Below are 14082 nucleotides of genomic sequence, written 5' to 3' on the forward strand. Positions count from 1 at the left end.
AAAAAAAAAAAAAAAAAAAAAAAAAAAAAAAAAAAAAAAAAAAAAAAAAAAAAAAAAAAAAAAACCTCTATTCCTGTAATGTCTATTTCTACTTTTAACTTTTTTATCTCTAAATTTATAAACTTATTCAAAAGAAACACAATCTTTCAATGTGTGATGGGGTTGGAGAATTCATTTATAATTTATAATATTAAGAATTAATTTTTCCTAACTTTTTATAAAATTTTAATTTATGAAATTTTATTAATGCTTATAAAACTTACATGAAATTAGAAAAAAGGTAAAAACAAAGATGAAAGAAAAATGGGAGAGAGAATAAAACGATGTAGATAGAAGGTAGCGGTTAAACCACCTAGAATCATTTCCTAACGTTTCTTAACTTGCTTAAAGTTCGGTTCAATCTACACACTTGAATTGTTCAAATGTATCAAGAAATTAAAGTTTGGTTCAATCTACACACTTGAATCGTTCAAATCTATCGAGAAACAAGGAAGAACTTGGGTAAAGATTTAGAGTTTTTAGTTTTTTTTTTGAATCTACAAGTTTCTCTAGGCTCGGCATCTCTATAATGATTTAGAGAGTAATTTTGCTCAACTTTCATGAAGGAATTTGGATGTGAGTTCTGACCATCCTCATGAACGATAAATTTATGAATTTTGAGCCTACTTTAAACTCTGTTTATTTCTCTACGTGATTAATAAAATAGAATGAAACTAATTTGGTTGGATAGTTGGGTTAAACCCTAAATTCATGAAAAAATCCAAATTAAATTGAGTTATATAGAAAAAGATACAAAAATTGAAGGCAACACGGCGAGGAAGAATGCATTAAGTGAAGACCTGTGTTTTTGGTAAATAGTGGCTCGGACCTGGACACTACGACCAGCTTTATGAGAAGAGTGGTCTGTCTTTTTGTCCATTTTAACTCCTATCCAATTGTTTTTCATCCCAATTTTGATACTTCTAAAATTTCAAAAACTAAAAAAAAACTCGAAAAGCAACAACTTAAATTATATTTTTAATCCGTATATTTGTAAACATAAAAATAAAAATAAAAATAAAAAGTCATAAAATTCACAATACTTGTGTTTAAAGCTCAGCATCTATCCTTACCTAATTATACTCAAAGCGAAATACCTGTGATCATGTTTCTCTGTCCTATGCTTTATGTTGTCCAAGTTTCTACTGGTTCATCAAAAAGTGTTCAAATCTTCATTTTGGAGTTTCAAAAACGAATCATTTCACTCACTACTTATTAATAAAGTGTTGCCAAGTGGTTGGAACTTATTTTTCATTGTCTGTCAGCTGGTTGTCGTCAATCAAAATGAACAAACCCTAAACAAACCCACGGGTTTAGATGTAATAGTCTAATAGATCAAAACCCACCTCTTTCTCGGTTCATTTGCGTTGCTCGACCGAAAGGAAGAGACAATGGAATACTGAGATCGAGAATTCACCATGATATAACCTGATCCATGCATAATATCACGAAAAAATGGATACAAATTTTTGGCTGCTACTCATAATTAATATCGACAATAGGTACTATTTTGAGAATTTAAATCAAATATCTTGTACCTAGTTGCAGGGAGCGTGGCCAAGAAGCAACCACTACGTTTTGGCGAATCTTCTTGGTGAGTGGCCTCAGGCTTAGGGACGAGTTCAGGAACAGTTAGATTAGATGACGAGGTTCCTAAAATCGAGTTTTAGAAGGCCTAGAAATAGGATTCCATTTTCATTTCTTAAACCGAAAACCCCATTAGAAATAAGATTCTATTTTCAAAAGGTTGGTCGCTCATCAAATGATTTGGACTCTTAATGCTTTATCATACCCTTTTTGAATAAATAAACCCTAGGAATTTTTTTCATATATTCTGAGTTTGAAGAGACTTTTGGTACATATATTCAATTAATTCATCTTCATCAATAAAAGCCTACCTCCTAATGATCAATAAATGAGATTTTATATTAGTGTTCTTAGATTTGATCTATGATCTACGATCGTTGAGTAATATAGAATGTGCAAATATAATTCGATTTCTTTTTCAAGAATATTATCATGTGTGCGATAATACCTAATATCGTGTCGCTTAAATTTCGGATAAATTTTTTTAAGTTAAAAAGATAGAATTAGTAAAATATTTAATTAGTTTAGCTAATTGTTAGGAAATGTTTGACTCACAAATTAGGGTTGTATATATATTTTGGAGATAAGATATATGTAAAAGAATTTAAAGTTACTATATATGCAAACAAGATGCACCTTCGTTTTCGGTAGTTTAATCATAAAAACTTCAAAACTAAGCGTACTTGGCTTAGAGTAATTCTATGTTGTTGACCTCCTCAACGTACTAAAAGAATATGTGTTGGTTTGTGAAGATAACCTTCACTCTAAGAAATAATTCAAGATAAACATATGACGTAGTCATGTCTCATGAGACGTGAAGGACCCCTTTCCCTTGTACTAGATGGTTACTTTGAGAATTACCCAATTGTGAGACCCTACATCATTGGAGAGAGGAACGAGTGCCAGCGAGAATGTTGGATCCCAAACGGAAGTGGATTTTGAGATCCTAAATTGTTTAAAAAGAGAAACGAGTGTTAGCAAGGATACTAGGTCCCGAAGGGGGTGGACTATGAGATCCCACGTTGGTTTAGAAGGGAACGAAAGATAATTTACAAGGGTGTGGAAATCTCTCTCTAACGTAGACTTGAACGATTATGCCAGGAGTTACACCAATTAAAGTTCTTTTCTCGACTTCAATTATGTCACTAGAAAAAAGTATATTTAGTCAATATGAGGTGCCCCAAATGCATATTCTTTAACGAAGCCTTATAGAAAAGCTTCCTAAAGCTCCATATATCCCATTACATTCATTATTCTTTCTTTGAAAAACTCCCAAAATTCTTTGCTTTATCTCTCATTTTCCACCCTTGTGGGAGCTATAAATAAGATACAAATCTCTCTATCCCTACTCCCAAATCTTGCTTGCTAGAACTAACCAAACCAAGAACATGTGTGCTTCTTTTGCACCTCGTCCCAAGATCTCGGCCGTTCCATTGGCGCTCGCTCTAATGCAAAAAACAGACAAGGAACAGACGAATCTAAAGCAGTTATCCGACGATGTTATCATGAATCACTTATTCACCAAACATGGCGAGGACGAGACGATAAACATCAACCTTAATGACTACATTTCGTTCATCGAAAACGTCATTAAATCCTCGGATCAGATTTCCGCAGCTTCTCATTGGGTTAGATATCACATGCTTTAATCTCTCCCCTTCTTATTCTCCCTTCTTATGCAAATTTTTATTATCATTTTAGGCACAAGGAAGCAAAGTGCATGTTGAACTTTCGGATGACTCCTTCACATATTCCTCCTCAATTGAACCACCAGTTTGCACCCTTCATGATATCTCAAAACAGGTCTTTACTTAGCCAAAAATCTTGAGATTTTAACCTCAGTACTTTTGTATTGAAATAATGTCAATTTTCAGATGGGATGTAAGGCTGCTGGGATAGATATAGCTCACAAAACAACTCTTGATATTCTAAGTAAGCTGACCAAATATTCATGGGAGGCGAAGGCCGTGCTGATCTTCACGGCGTTCGCCATGAACTATGGAGCTTTGTGGCATCTCGACAATTACTCGCGCTCGGACCCGCTCGCTAAATCGTTGGCGATGATCAAGCGAGTGGGTTCGCTGAGGAAGGAGCTGGATTCTGTGCAATATGGGCAGGTGTTTTTTGGGCCCAACAGTTTGATATATAGCTGCTTGAAGGCCATTAAATACATGAATGAATTCAAGAACTTGTCCAAATATGATATCAAAGAAGTGCCTGAATTGTCTGCGGCACTTCGCGGGATCCCATTGGTTTCTTATTGGATTGTTCATGCTCTTGTGGCTTCTAGCATTGATCTTCATTGCTATCTTTCTGGCACGGAGTAAGATTGTTATTCTTATTAAAATGAATTATACTCTTTTTCTTTATTATTATTCTAATGATTATTGATGCAAGTTCAGAGGTCAAACCCATAAATATTTGAGTGAATTGACTGAGAAAAAGAGATCCATACTTGTAACACTTGAGAAGCATCGTCAGTTCATCCAGAAACAACAAGGTCAGTTTCTTTTGTCTTTCGTGGAAGCTTTTTTTTTTTTTTTTTGTGAGATTTCCACGTTTGTTGGGTGGAGAACGAAACATTTTTTTTTATAAGGGTCTGAAAACCTCTCCCGAACAGACTAGTTTTAAAAACCTTGAGCGAAGTCCAAAGAGGACAATATGTGCTAGTGGTGGGTTTTGACGGTTACGAATGGTATCAAAGCTAGACACCAGGGTGATGTGAGAGTGAGGAGGCTGCGTCCCGAAGGGCGTGGACATGAGATGGTATGGTAGCTAGAACGCTGGGCCCTGAAGGGGGTTGATTAAGGGGTCCCACATCAATTAGAAAAGAGAACAAGTGCAAGAAAGGATGCATGGCCCCAAAGGGGGTGGATTGTGAGATCTCATGTCGGTTGGAGAGGAGAACGAAACATTCTTTATAAGGGTGTGAAAACTTTTACCTAGCAGACGCGTTTTAAAAATCTTGAGAGGAAGCACGAAAGGGAAAGCCCAAAGAGGACATCGAGGTGTGGATTGTGAGATCCCATATCGGTTGGGGAAGAGAATGAAGCATGGTGTAGAAACCTCCGTAGCAGACAGCATTTTAAAAATCTTGAGGGAAGTTCAAAAGGGAAAGCCCAATGAGGACATCGGGGTGTGGATTGTGATCCCATATCGATTGGGGAAGAAAACTAAGCATTTTTTATAAGGGTGTAGAAACTTCTCCCTAATAAACCCCAGATATGACAATATCTACTAACGATGAATTTTTACTGTTATACTTTTTCTTTTTGGTGTGTCATTTAGTTAACAAAAGAAATTTGGTTTATGTATTGCAGAAGAGGTAGAGCTTTATAGATGGCTGGTGGACCAAACTGATCATTTTCCTACTGATATTACCTTGTTCCTTTCCAAGCTGATACATGGCAAACACAAAGCCAGGCCTCTCATAAACTGTTCTACTCGTTTGGAGGTCTTCAAACACACACTTTCTTAATTCACTCAAAAATTGATATCATTTGTGATTCCAACACTTGTACTGAACGATGCAGGAATACATTGAAGATTTTCTGAAGGAAAAGAATTTGATATTAATAGTTTCAAAGCGTTTAGATGTTTCAAAAGAAGATCTTGATAGCCTGAATGTGGTTTACAGTGAGGTGAAGAAGGGAAACAAGCATGAAATTGTATGGGTTTCTGTGATATCAGACCCTCCTGCTGAAGGTGATGAGGAAGCTTATGAAGCTTTGATATCTAAAATGAAATGGTATGCGGTGCCATTTGCTACAAAGGTTGCAGGTTTGAGGTTCTTGGAAGAGAAATGGGAAGTTAGAGAAGATTTGTTGGTGGTTGTTCTTAACACACAATCCAAGATTGAATTCCCCAATGCAGTTCATTTGACTCGAATTTGGGAGAAAGAGGCTATTCCTTTTACGTATGAGAGAGCAAATACTCTGTTGAAAAGGAGTTGGATTGATTCAACTGTTGTCAAATTCACTGATCAACCTAGGTTGAACAGCTTGGCCATGGTACATTCCTCTCCTAAAAATCTACCATCTCCTCCTCGCTAGGCAGATATTGTCATTTTCGGTCTTTCCCTCGCAAGAGTCCCTTCAAGATTTTTAAATCGCGTATGTTAGGGAGAGTTTCCACACACTTGTAAAGAAGGTTTGGTTCTCCTCTCCAATTGATGTGAGATCTCACAATCCACTTCCTTTCCCGACCCACCCAGCGTCCTCGTTGGCACTCATTGCTCTCTAATTGATGTGGAATCTCATAAGCCACCCCCCGCAGAGCCCAGCTTCCTCACTCGCATCGTTACTCTCCAATTGAGGTGGGATCTCAAAATCCAACCTCCTTAGGGGCCTAGTGTCCATCCCCTTCAGGTTCAGCGAGGTCCTACATCGGTTGCAGAGGGAACAAAACATTCTTTATAAAGGTGTGAAAACCTCTTCCTAGGAGGAGAAGTCCGAAAGGAAAACCCCAAAAAGAACAATATCTGCTAGCGGTGCTCTTAGGTTATTACAGTAACGTTGTTGTTTTCGATGAACAATATGAAATGTTCTTGTTTACTAACCGACAAATAATGTTTATAAGCTAAACTTTCAACAACTAAAAATTAAAAAGCATTGGAGTTTGTGAATCTCATCCGATTATTCTCTCTCTCAGATTAACAAGGAAAGGACTATGATATTCTACGGAGGACACACTCAGGGATGGATTAAAAGATTTGAAGACACAGCCGAAGCCATTAAAAGAGACCCAATGCTAAGAGAAGAAGGAATAACCTTTGAATTAGTACCCCTAGGATTGAACCAAAAAGGAGAGCCTGATCCAACCATCATGTCTCGTTTCTGGACCGCGCAACGGAGTTTCTTCATTCTCAAGCATCAGCTACAAGGTTCGACCGAAACCGAAGATATTTCACGACTGATATCTTACGAAAACGAAAAGGGTTGGGCAATAATAACCAAAGGCCAGACTGTCGTCATGGTCGGAGGTGGGGACTTGATCATAAAAGCACTAGAGGAGTTTCAAACATGGAAGAAAAACTTACGTCGAGTAGGCTTCTCAGGTTCTTTCAAAGACTACTTCGATGAGCTCACTAGTAAAAGCCTTGAATGCACGCATGTGAATATTGTGGGATATAGCGGGTGGATACCGCTGACCGTTATGTGCCCGGTGTGTCGCCAATACATGGGAAGTGGTATCAGATTCACTTGCTGCCATGGCCGCCCTAATGTTCTTTAGATCATCACTTATTATTGCTTCTTCTATTTCTATTATGGCTGAATAACACCATTTGGCTGCCTCTTCTGCATGTAGAGTTCATAAAGCCATGTGGTTATACTTATGGATGCTCTTTCTTCTTATCGTATTTCCGATTATAAATTTATTTGGGTTGTGTTCCTTTAAATAAATGAAAATTTTATTAGTTTAAAGGTTCTAAATTCATCTAATCTATCCAAATTTATTATTAATTTTAAAAATATAACTTTACTTGTCATCCAATTTTATATATATATATATAATTTTTATTTAATGTCATAATTATCTAATTCTCCAACTACTCTAACATTTTACTTTTATTAAAAATAAAATTTTATATAAACCACCTTAACTATCATAACTAATTCAATTCAAAAATTTATATTTTAAACTTTGAAATATTTTTTAACAAGAAAAAATATTAATGGTTTCTATCCAAAATTAATTCATAAATAAATAAATAAATAAATATATATATATATATATATATATATATATATATATATATATATATATATATATATATATATATATATATATATATTAAATTTAAGTGTATTAATGGATTCATATAAAATTAATGATAAAAGTTTTGTATTTATTAATGTAGCCTAATATTATAAGAAATACGTACGTGGAAATGTAGAAGTGATTAGGTGACCATCTGCAAACTGTGAAGCTTAGCCAGAAAACGTTGACCCCATTGGAAGGAGTGGGACCCACGATAGTCCCCTTAAATTCAAGTCTTCCAAAACGAGCCACTCGGGAAATTTGACCAAAAATAAACCTAAAAAATTCACAATAATCTCATTGACCACGTGTTTAATACCCTCAATTATTATTATTATTTATTATTTATCATCTTCCTCCATCCCCAAAACATATAAAACCCACACCCTCTATTCCCCCACAATTTAAAAAGAAAAATACAATTTTTTTCCCTCGAATGGATGATGGATTTCCGGTGGAATTCTGGCATACTGATCTCTATTGGCTCGACACTCCAATCTCCGTCTCCGACCCCGCTCCGGGACAGATAAGTGCTTTCGTACCATATCTGCCCCAACCCGCCATCGGATCGGGGCAAAAAAACAATCCCATCGCCGCCACCTATTCGGAGAACATCCACAAGAGAGTGATCAAGTACTGGAGAAAGAAGTGGCAAGAAAAAAAGAAACCAGCTGAAATGGGAGATCTAGAGAGAGAAAAAAGTCACCAACACATGCTGAACGAGAGGATGAGGAGAGAGAAACATAGACGGAGCTATTCTGAACTCCACTCTATGCTCCCAAGTAAAACTAAGGTCCTGTCAATATTATACTATTATTATACTGAGTCATAATTATTAACTGGTCTAATAAGAGCCAAAACTTTACACAGACGATGGGTTGTCGTTGATATTGTATGTGTTATTTTGTTTTTGTAGAACGACAAGAATTCAATCGTTCAAATGGCGGCGAGGACGATAGAGGAGCTGAAAGCCTCAGAGGGAATGCTAAAGAAGAGAAATATAGAGCTGGAAATGGCGTTATCAGCAAAGAAGAGAAAGCAAGAGAAGGGGACGACACCAATTAGGGTTGCAGTGGCTAACCCTTCATCTGGGATAAACTCTATGCTGGGTGTTCTTAATCTTCTCAAAACTGTTGGAGTGAATGCCAAAGCTATTCATGCCACTTTCTTGGACTCTCAGTTTTCGACCCACATCGCCATTGAATCTCACGTAAGATCACCCGACTCTTTTAAATTTGTGTCAAATAGGTAACATAACTCTATTTAATAGAGTAAACAATTTGTTCCTAAAATATCACAATCTTTAAGACGTGTTTAAGTTTTAAAGACGAACGTATTGTGTCGGACTTTGTGTAATAATTTATGGATTTGGAAGAAATGTTGGTTTGTTTGGTTGGTTTGATGGGCAGATGAGAGCTGCCGAAGTGGAAAGAGCGTTGCAAATGACGCTAAGCGAAGCAGAGAGGAAATTTCAAAGGCAATGCGAGGAAGGTTCCCATGACGTAAAAGATGGGTCCACAATTTGAGGTCTTAATAGACACGTTGGAAATTTCTTTTGTTAAAATATATATTACTTTGGCGTGTCTTATTGTAAATAAATAAATATAATTTTATGTTTTAATTTGAATTTACCATGTTTAACACGTTTTACATGAATTATTTAATAAAGAGTCCTTTTCCAAAAAAAGAATATATAAATAATTCTTTCGGCACTCAGTATTAGGCAAGCTGCAATATTTTAGAGAAAATTTAAAATATTAAAAGGTTAGAATTAGAGCTGCTATAATATAAAATAAAATAAAAACAAAAAAGACAAAAAGACAAAATTAAACCAAGTGAAATACCTTTCTAAAAAAAACAATAAAATATAATGACAAAAACATGTATAAACTAGGAAATAAATAACATGACAATATATCGTGGTGTTTTGTCCTTTTTGGTTGACGGGATATTTGATGACATGCTGCCTTTTTGAGCAAGCTTTAGTTTCGATCATGATCTTTGGATCGGGAGTTATGTTCTTAATCATGAAATGCAATTGTCACTCATATTTATCCCTTCCTTAATTTGTCGAAGTCGAAGTTTATGGTCTCCCTTGAGAAATACTTCGATTATCATGTTCTTCCAAATCACCTTTGCCCTTCAATCATATGTAGTCAACTCTCAATACCTCCAATTGATGTCACCTCTTCTTTGGTCACAGATTCATATATCTAGGGTTGAATAATTTATACATGTAATGAAGCTTACATGTATAAAAAGCATGATTACAAATGTTCTTTATATCATCATGTTTGGAATGAATAATTAAGAATTCAAATCTAAATGGTAAGAACAACGATGGGTTATTCTAAATTTTAATGTATAATTGGGACAGATTTTTTAATGTTCTTTAGCCTTTTTATGAATTGTATTCAAAGAAAAATAATTGTTTATATCATGTTTGTATAATAAGTAATAAATATAATAAACATATGACATCATAACAAGAGAAGTAAAATAAGGGCAGATGAAGAAAAAGTTACAAACATATAACATCCTGTTTCAATTTTTTAAAAAAACGAAGTTATAAAATACATTTATGATCATGAAATTTTATCTTTCATGCTTTAAATTTTAAATAAAAATAGAATTTCGGTACCTTTGAAGAAGACTAAGATATGAAATTCATGACTTGAAAAAATTAAGAACAACACTATCAAGCAACCAAGTCTACAAGTCTGCATTTAGTTGAAACAAGTAAGAATAAAACCAGCTTCCATGGTGGTTCTAATCAGATATTGAAGCATAGAAAAATGGGCAACAACTAAGAACAAAATCTGATCAACAACCTTGTAGAAATATAACAAAACTAAGGAAGCAAGAAATGAACTCAGATTTCACTTTAGAGGAATGAACCTTGAAGAGTGGGTGGCACCAATACCGGGTCTACCGTGCTTGACAGGCTTGTATGAAATCGAAAACTCTGCAAGGTAATGCCCGATCATCTCTGGCTTGATTTCAACTTGGTTGAAGGTTTTTCCATTGTAAACACCAATGATGCTTCCAATCATCTCTGGGACGATGATCATATTACGGAGGTGAGTTCGTACAGGCTCTGGCTTCTCACCAGGAGGTGCTTCCCTTTTCTATTCAACGCAGCAAAGAAAATGAATGAGACGAGAGAAGAAAATAAGAAACCTGTTCTTCTGCTTATGGTTGAAGGAAAGAGATCCAGGTGGGGAGACAAGGGCACAAACATGATGAATTTCAGAGATTCATTGTACATATATTTTCAAGTCTACCAAGCTCCTAAGTATAATGATGAAATTCAGAGCCTCCAGGAAAATTACTTTCAAATCTACCATTGGTGTATGAACCCATCCTGTTAGAACTCAGAAGTATAATGATGAATTGCAAAGACTCAAGGCACATTAACTTCCAAATCTACCAATGGGCCATGACCGTAACTTCCCATTGGTGGTTATGGGAAAGCCAATAGCAAAAACAAGGATATTAAAAAACTCACAACGGTATAATTAGAGCTTCAGAGATTCATGATAAATAAAATTTACAAAGCTACCATTGGGTATGATCCCACTTTAGGATATGATAAATCAAGGGCAAAAAGAAGGTTGAGGCATAGCAAGAAGCAGTAGTGGGAGATGTTAGCTTTAAAGTTATACCTAAATTAATAATGAAGCCAACAAAAGTTCAGAATAAATAATGTTGAGGATTGTTGGGTGGGAGTCCAATAGCTATAGGTGATGGTCATGGATTTACAAGTAATAGCTAGTTAAGGGATGATCATGGATTTACAAGTAATGAATACAGATCTCTATAGGTATGAGGCCTTTTAGAGAAAGCCATGAGAGTTTATGCTTAAAGTGGACAATATCATCCTATTATGGAGGTCCATGGTTTCTAACATATGATCAAAGTCATGCCCCTAATTTAGCAATGTCAATAGAATCCTCAGTGTCAAACAAAGGAGTTTCTAGCCTCAAAGGTGTAGTAAAAAATGACTCGAGTATCGAACAAAGGGTGTACTTCGTTCTAAGACCTCCTGAGAAAGGAGTCAAGCCTCGATTAAAGGGAAGCTGTTCAAGGGCTACATAGGACTCAGAAGAGGCTTTATGGATGGTGTACTATGTTCAAGGGAAGTATTGTTAAGGATTGTTGGGAGGGAGTCCCACAATGGAATTAAGGGGATGATCGTGGGTTTACAAGTAATGAACACATCTCCATTGGTATGAGGGCTTTTGGTAAACCAAAAGGCAAAGCCATGAGAGCTTATGCTCAAAGTGGACAATATCATACCATTGTGGAGATCCATGTTTCTAACAAATTAAAGAGAGTTCATTTATTCGTGTCAAAACTGATTCCAATTTCCCATCATAATAACCTGTCAGCAATATCACGACAGACTAGTTTCTCCAATATCTTTGAAAGGTGTAACAAAGAACCAAGAGAGAGCAATTCTCCATCCTAAGATTCAGAGCGAAAGATTATGCTAATGAAAATCTTGGCGAGTGTTCTATTTTACTACTGTTCATTTAAAGTAAATTGAGGTCAAGATGGAGCATAGAAGTTAATACCAGCCTAGAAAAGGATCCATGGAATATAAATTAAAGATATCATGTCTAACTACATAAATTTACTTAGCACGTATCTGCTCATCAAGAAACTTGGAGAAAAACCGAGCAGCATGATTAAGATGCTTCCCCTAGAAATCACTCGAATTACATCTCAGATGCACAACAATACAGTAACGAGTCCATCAACAAGTATACCCACTTGCATACAGCCAGTGCATTCAAGGAAACAATACCAAATAATGTAAAAGTGAGTCCTCCAATGAATTGTCTTAGAGTTAAGAAAAGGATCTAAAAGATAGTTACCGCTTTGCGGAGCTTCTTGATAAGGGCCATTGGCTTCCTAGTCAAACCCCTTCGAAACCTATCCCAAAAATCATCCAATAGAAAATTAAGTTTAAAAAAAAAAATCGAATTAACTCGAAATAAATTCATCACATATTCAGTAATAGATACCTTCTGCGAGCACGAGCAGTGAAGAGCTTGACGAGCTCATCGGTAGACATGTCGAGCAAAGCATCCAAATCGACGCCGCGGAAGCTGAACTTCTTGAACGTTCTCTTCTTTGGCTGTCCCGCCACTGCAACATCGGCTTCTACATCCGCCTGAAGATGGCCGAAGCAACGCCATTAACGAAACTGGAAGAGAGAGAGAGAGAGAGAGAAGATAAATTACAGAAAATCAATTGTTGAAAATTTACCATGGTTTAGGTTTTCAACTCTCCGGGATATGAAAGCAGAACTAATCGGCGGGAGAATGCTTCCGAATCTGCAGGGTCTCAAGGCTTCCTTTTTCGGCGGTATATATATAGATTGGTCAGAAACTGCAACTCAAATGGCTGAAACCCTAGGCCGAGAAGAACCAGTTTTGATAATTCGGGCTTCTGACTTGGGCCTACGGTGAAGCCCATTTAAGGCCCAATATTAGACATATTTCTTTTGCATCGATAGGTATCCATATTCATTTTTTTTTTTAATAATATTAATTATTAAGGACGAGATTTATTATCATTTTTTCACATGCCCCAAATTTCGAGTGGGTGTTTGGATATTTGAATCATTCCCAAATTTTTATTATTATGGTCGATTATAATATGTTCGTGAAATGAAACCTGACATTATGCTTAATTTTAATATTAAAGCGTTGACAGGGATACGAGTCAAAGCAGACAATGTCGACTAGTGGTGGACTTGAGTCATTACAAAAAAAACCTTAAGTGAAGTTACATCCAGAATTTCTAATTATCAATATATTTTGGTAAAATTATGGAGATCACCAAAGGTTTATTTTGAACCTTAAAAATTTTTAGTTCAGGTTTATGCTTCGACCTTTAACATAACCTTAACGTAAAGAAATGATTTTAAGAAAATAAATACAAAATCAACTTCATTATTATTTTATTTTTCCTCCCTCGTGTGTATCCTTTGTTCTTCATCCCTTTCGGCCATAACTTTTGTCACTCGCTTTACTTTGCCACAAACCGTCTCTCGTTCTCTTTTGCCATTAATTGTAGATCGTTGAAAACGTCTACCACTACCTGTCGCTCGCCCTCCTTTGCCACGAGTTGTTGCTGGTCTTTTGAGCCACCAACTACATACTACCATACAAGTAAGCTCGCCCTCCCCCTCCGTTGGCTTATGTATTTTTAAAATTTAAAAAAAAAAAAAATTGAAAAGTATTAGAGTATAAAATTTTTTGAATGGTTAAAAAAATTGAAACATTTTTACTAAAAAGAGCCTTCTTTAAACTTTTTTTAGAATATTTTTATAAGTGAACTCTCCCCATAATGTTACGTAATCTAATTTTGCATTAATTTCTCTATCTGTTCCTTTTTTTCCAATTTGGGTCGTATTTTGGTACCTATCCTCTAATAGCCTGTCATCCTATTTAAAAGCTGTTGGAAAATGACCCCGACAACATCATTATCTCATTTATTAATGACTATAAAAATCTAAATTTTATTGCGAAATCAAGAAAAAAGGAATTAGCATGTCCACCCCACCTCTAAATTACAAAATATTCTTCCAAAAATAAATAAATAAATATTAATCCAAAATTAAATAATAGCGTCTGCCCTATCACATTTCCCTAACCCCAACCTCCAACCTCATCTTTTTCAAAC

The 14082-nt window shown here is 35.7% G+C and overlaps 3 protein-coding genes across 3 annotated transcripts; 2 read left to right on the forward strand and 1 right to left on the reverse strand.

Annotated features, from left to right (window-relative positions):
• Positions 1–2968: 2968 nt before the first annotated feature.
• On the forward strand, positions 2969–7064 carry LOC111494730 (protein SIEVE ELEMENT OCCLUSION B-like). The gene is made up of 7 exons (XM_023144702.1): positions 2969–3254; positions 3328–3429; positions 3501–3949; positions 4029–4126; positions 4947–5080; positions 5160–5636; positions 6277–7064. Exons 1-7 carry the CDS (start codon positions 3015–3017, stop codon positions 6856–6858), a joined length of 2082 nt encoding a protein of 693 aa, XP_023000470.1. The 5' UTR covers positions 2969–3014; the 3' UTR covers positions 6859–7064.
• A 716-nt stretch (positions 7065–7780) lies between these two features.
• Positions 7781–8986, forward strand: LOC111494781 (transcription factor bHLH92-like). Its single transcript, XM_023144771.1, has 3 exons — positions 7781–8179; positions 8303–8596; positions 8796–8986. The coding sequence occupies exons 1-3, from the start codon at positions 7823–7825 to the stop codon at positions 8910–8912; spliced, it is 768 nt and encodes a 255-aa protein (XP_023000539.1). The 5' UTR covers positions 7781–7822; the 3' UTR covers positions 8913–8986.
• Positions 8987–10032: 1046 nt separating this feature from the next.
• On the reverse strand, positions 10033–12818 carry LOC111494798 (40S ribosomal protein S15-4). The gene is made up of 4 exons (XM_023144789.1): positions 12661–12818; positions 12417–12565; positions 12267–12324; positions 10033–10514 (listed from the first exon to the last, which is right to left on the reverse strand). Exons 1-4 carry the CDS (start codon positions 12661–12663, stop codon positions 10266–10268), a joined length of 459 nt encoding a protein of 152 aa, XP_023000557.1. The 5' UTR covers positions 12664–12818; the 3' UTR covers positions 10033–10265.
• Between the last annotated feature and the right edge of the window lie 1264 nt (positions 12819–14082).

This window comes from Cucurbita maxima, unplaced genomic scaffold, assembly GCF_002738345.1.
Source record: "Cucurbita maxima cultivar Rimu unplaced genomic scaffold, Cmax_1.0 Cma_Scf00020, whole genome shotgun sequence".
NCBI lineage: Eukaryota > Viridiplantae > Streptophyta > Magnoliopsida > Cucurbitales > Cucurbitaceae > Cucurbita > Cucurbita maxima.

What these genes read in the sequence shown, in the direction of transcription:
- LOC111494730 (XM_023144702.1), top strand. Translation starts at nt 3,015, where the DNA reads ATGTGTGCTTCTTTTGCACCTCGTCCCAAGATCTCGGCCGTTCCATTG. An exon ending in TGCTATCTTTCTGGCACGGA is followed by an intron (nt 3,950 to 4,028) that starts GTAAGATTGTTA and finishes ATGCAAGTTCAG; the next exon opens with AGGTCAAACCCATAAATATT. An exon ending in GGTTGAACAGCTTGGCCATG is followed by an intron (nt 5,637 to 6,276) that starts GTACATTCCTCT and finishes TCTCTCTCTCAG; the next exon opens with ATTAACAAGGAAAGGACTAT.
- LOC111494781 (XM_023144771.1), top strand. Translation starts at nt 7,823, where the DNA reads ATGGATGATGGATTTCCGGTGGAATTCTGGCATACTGATCTCTATTGG. An exon ending in TGCTCCCAAGTAAAACTAAG is followed by an intron (nt 8,180 to 8,302) that starts GTCCTGTCAATA and finishes TTGTTTTTGTAG; the next exon opens with AACGACAAGAATTCAATCGT. An exon ending in ACATCGCCATTGAATCTCAC is followed by an intron (nt 8,597 to 8,795) that starts GTAAGATCACCC and finishes TTTGATGGGCAG; the next exon opens with ATGAGAGCTGCCGAAGTGGA.
- LOC111494798 (XM_023144789.1), bottom strand. An exon ending in ACTGCTCGTGCTCGCAGAAG is followed by an intron (nt 12,325 to 12,416) that starts GTATCTATTACT and finishes TTTTTGGGATAG; the next exon opens with GTTTCGAAGGGGTTTGACTA. An exon ending in TCAAGAAGCTCCGCAAAGCG is followed by an intron (nt 10,515 to 12,266) that starts GTAACTATCTTT and finishes TGCGTTGAATAG; the next exon opens with AAAAGGGAAGCACCTCCTGG.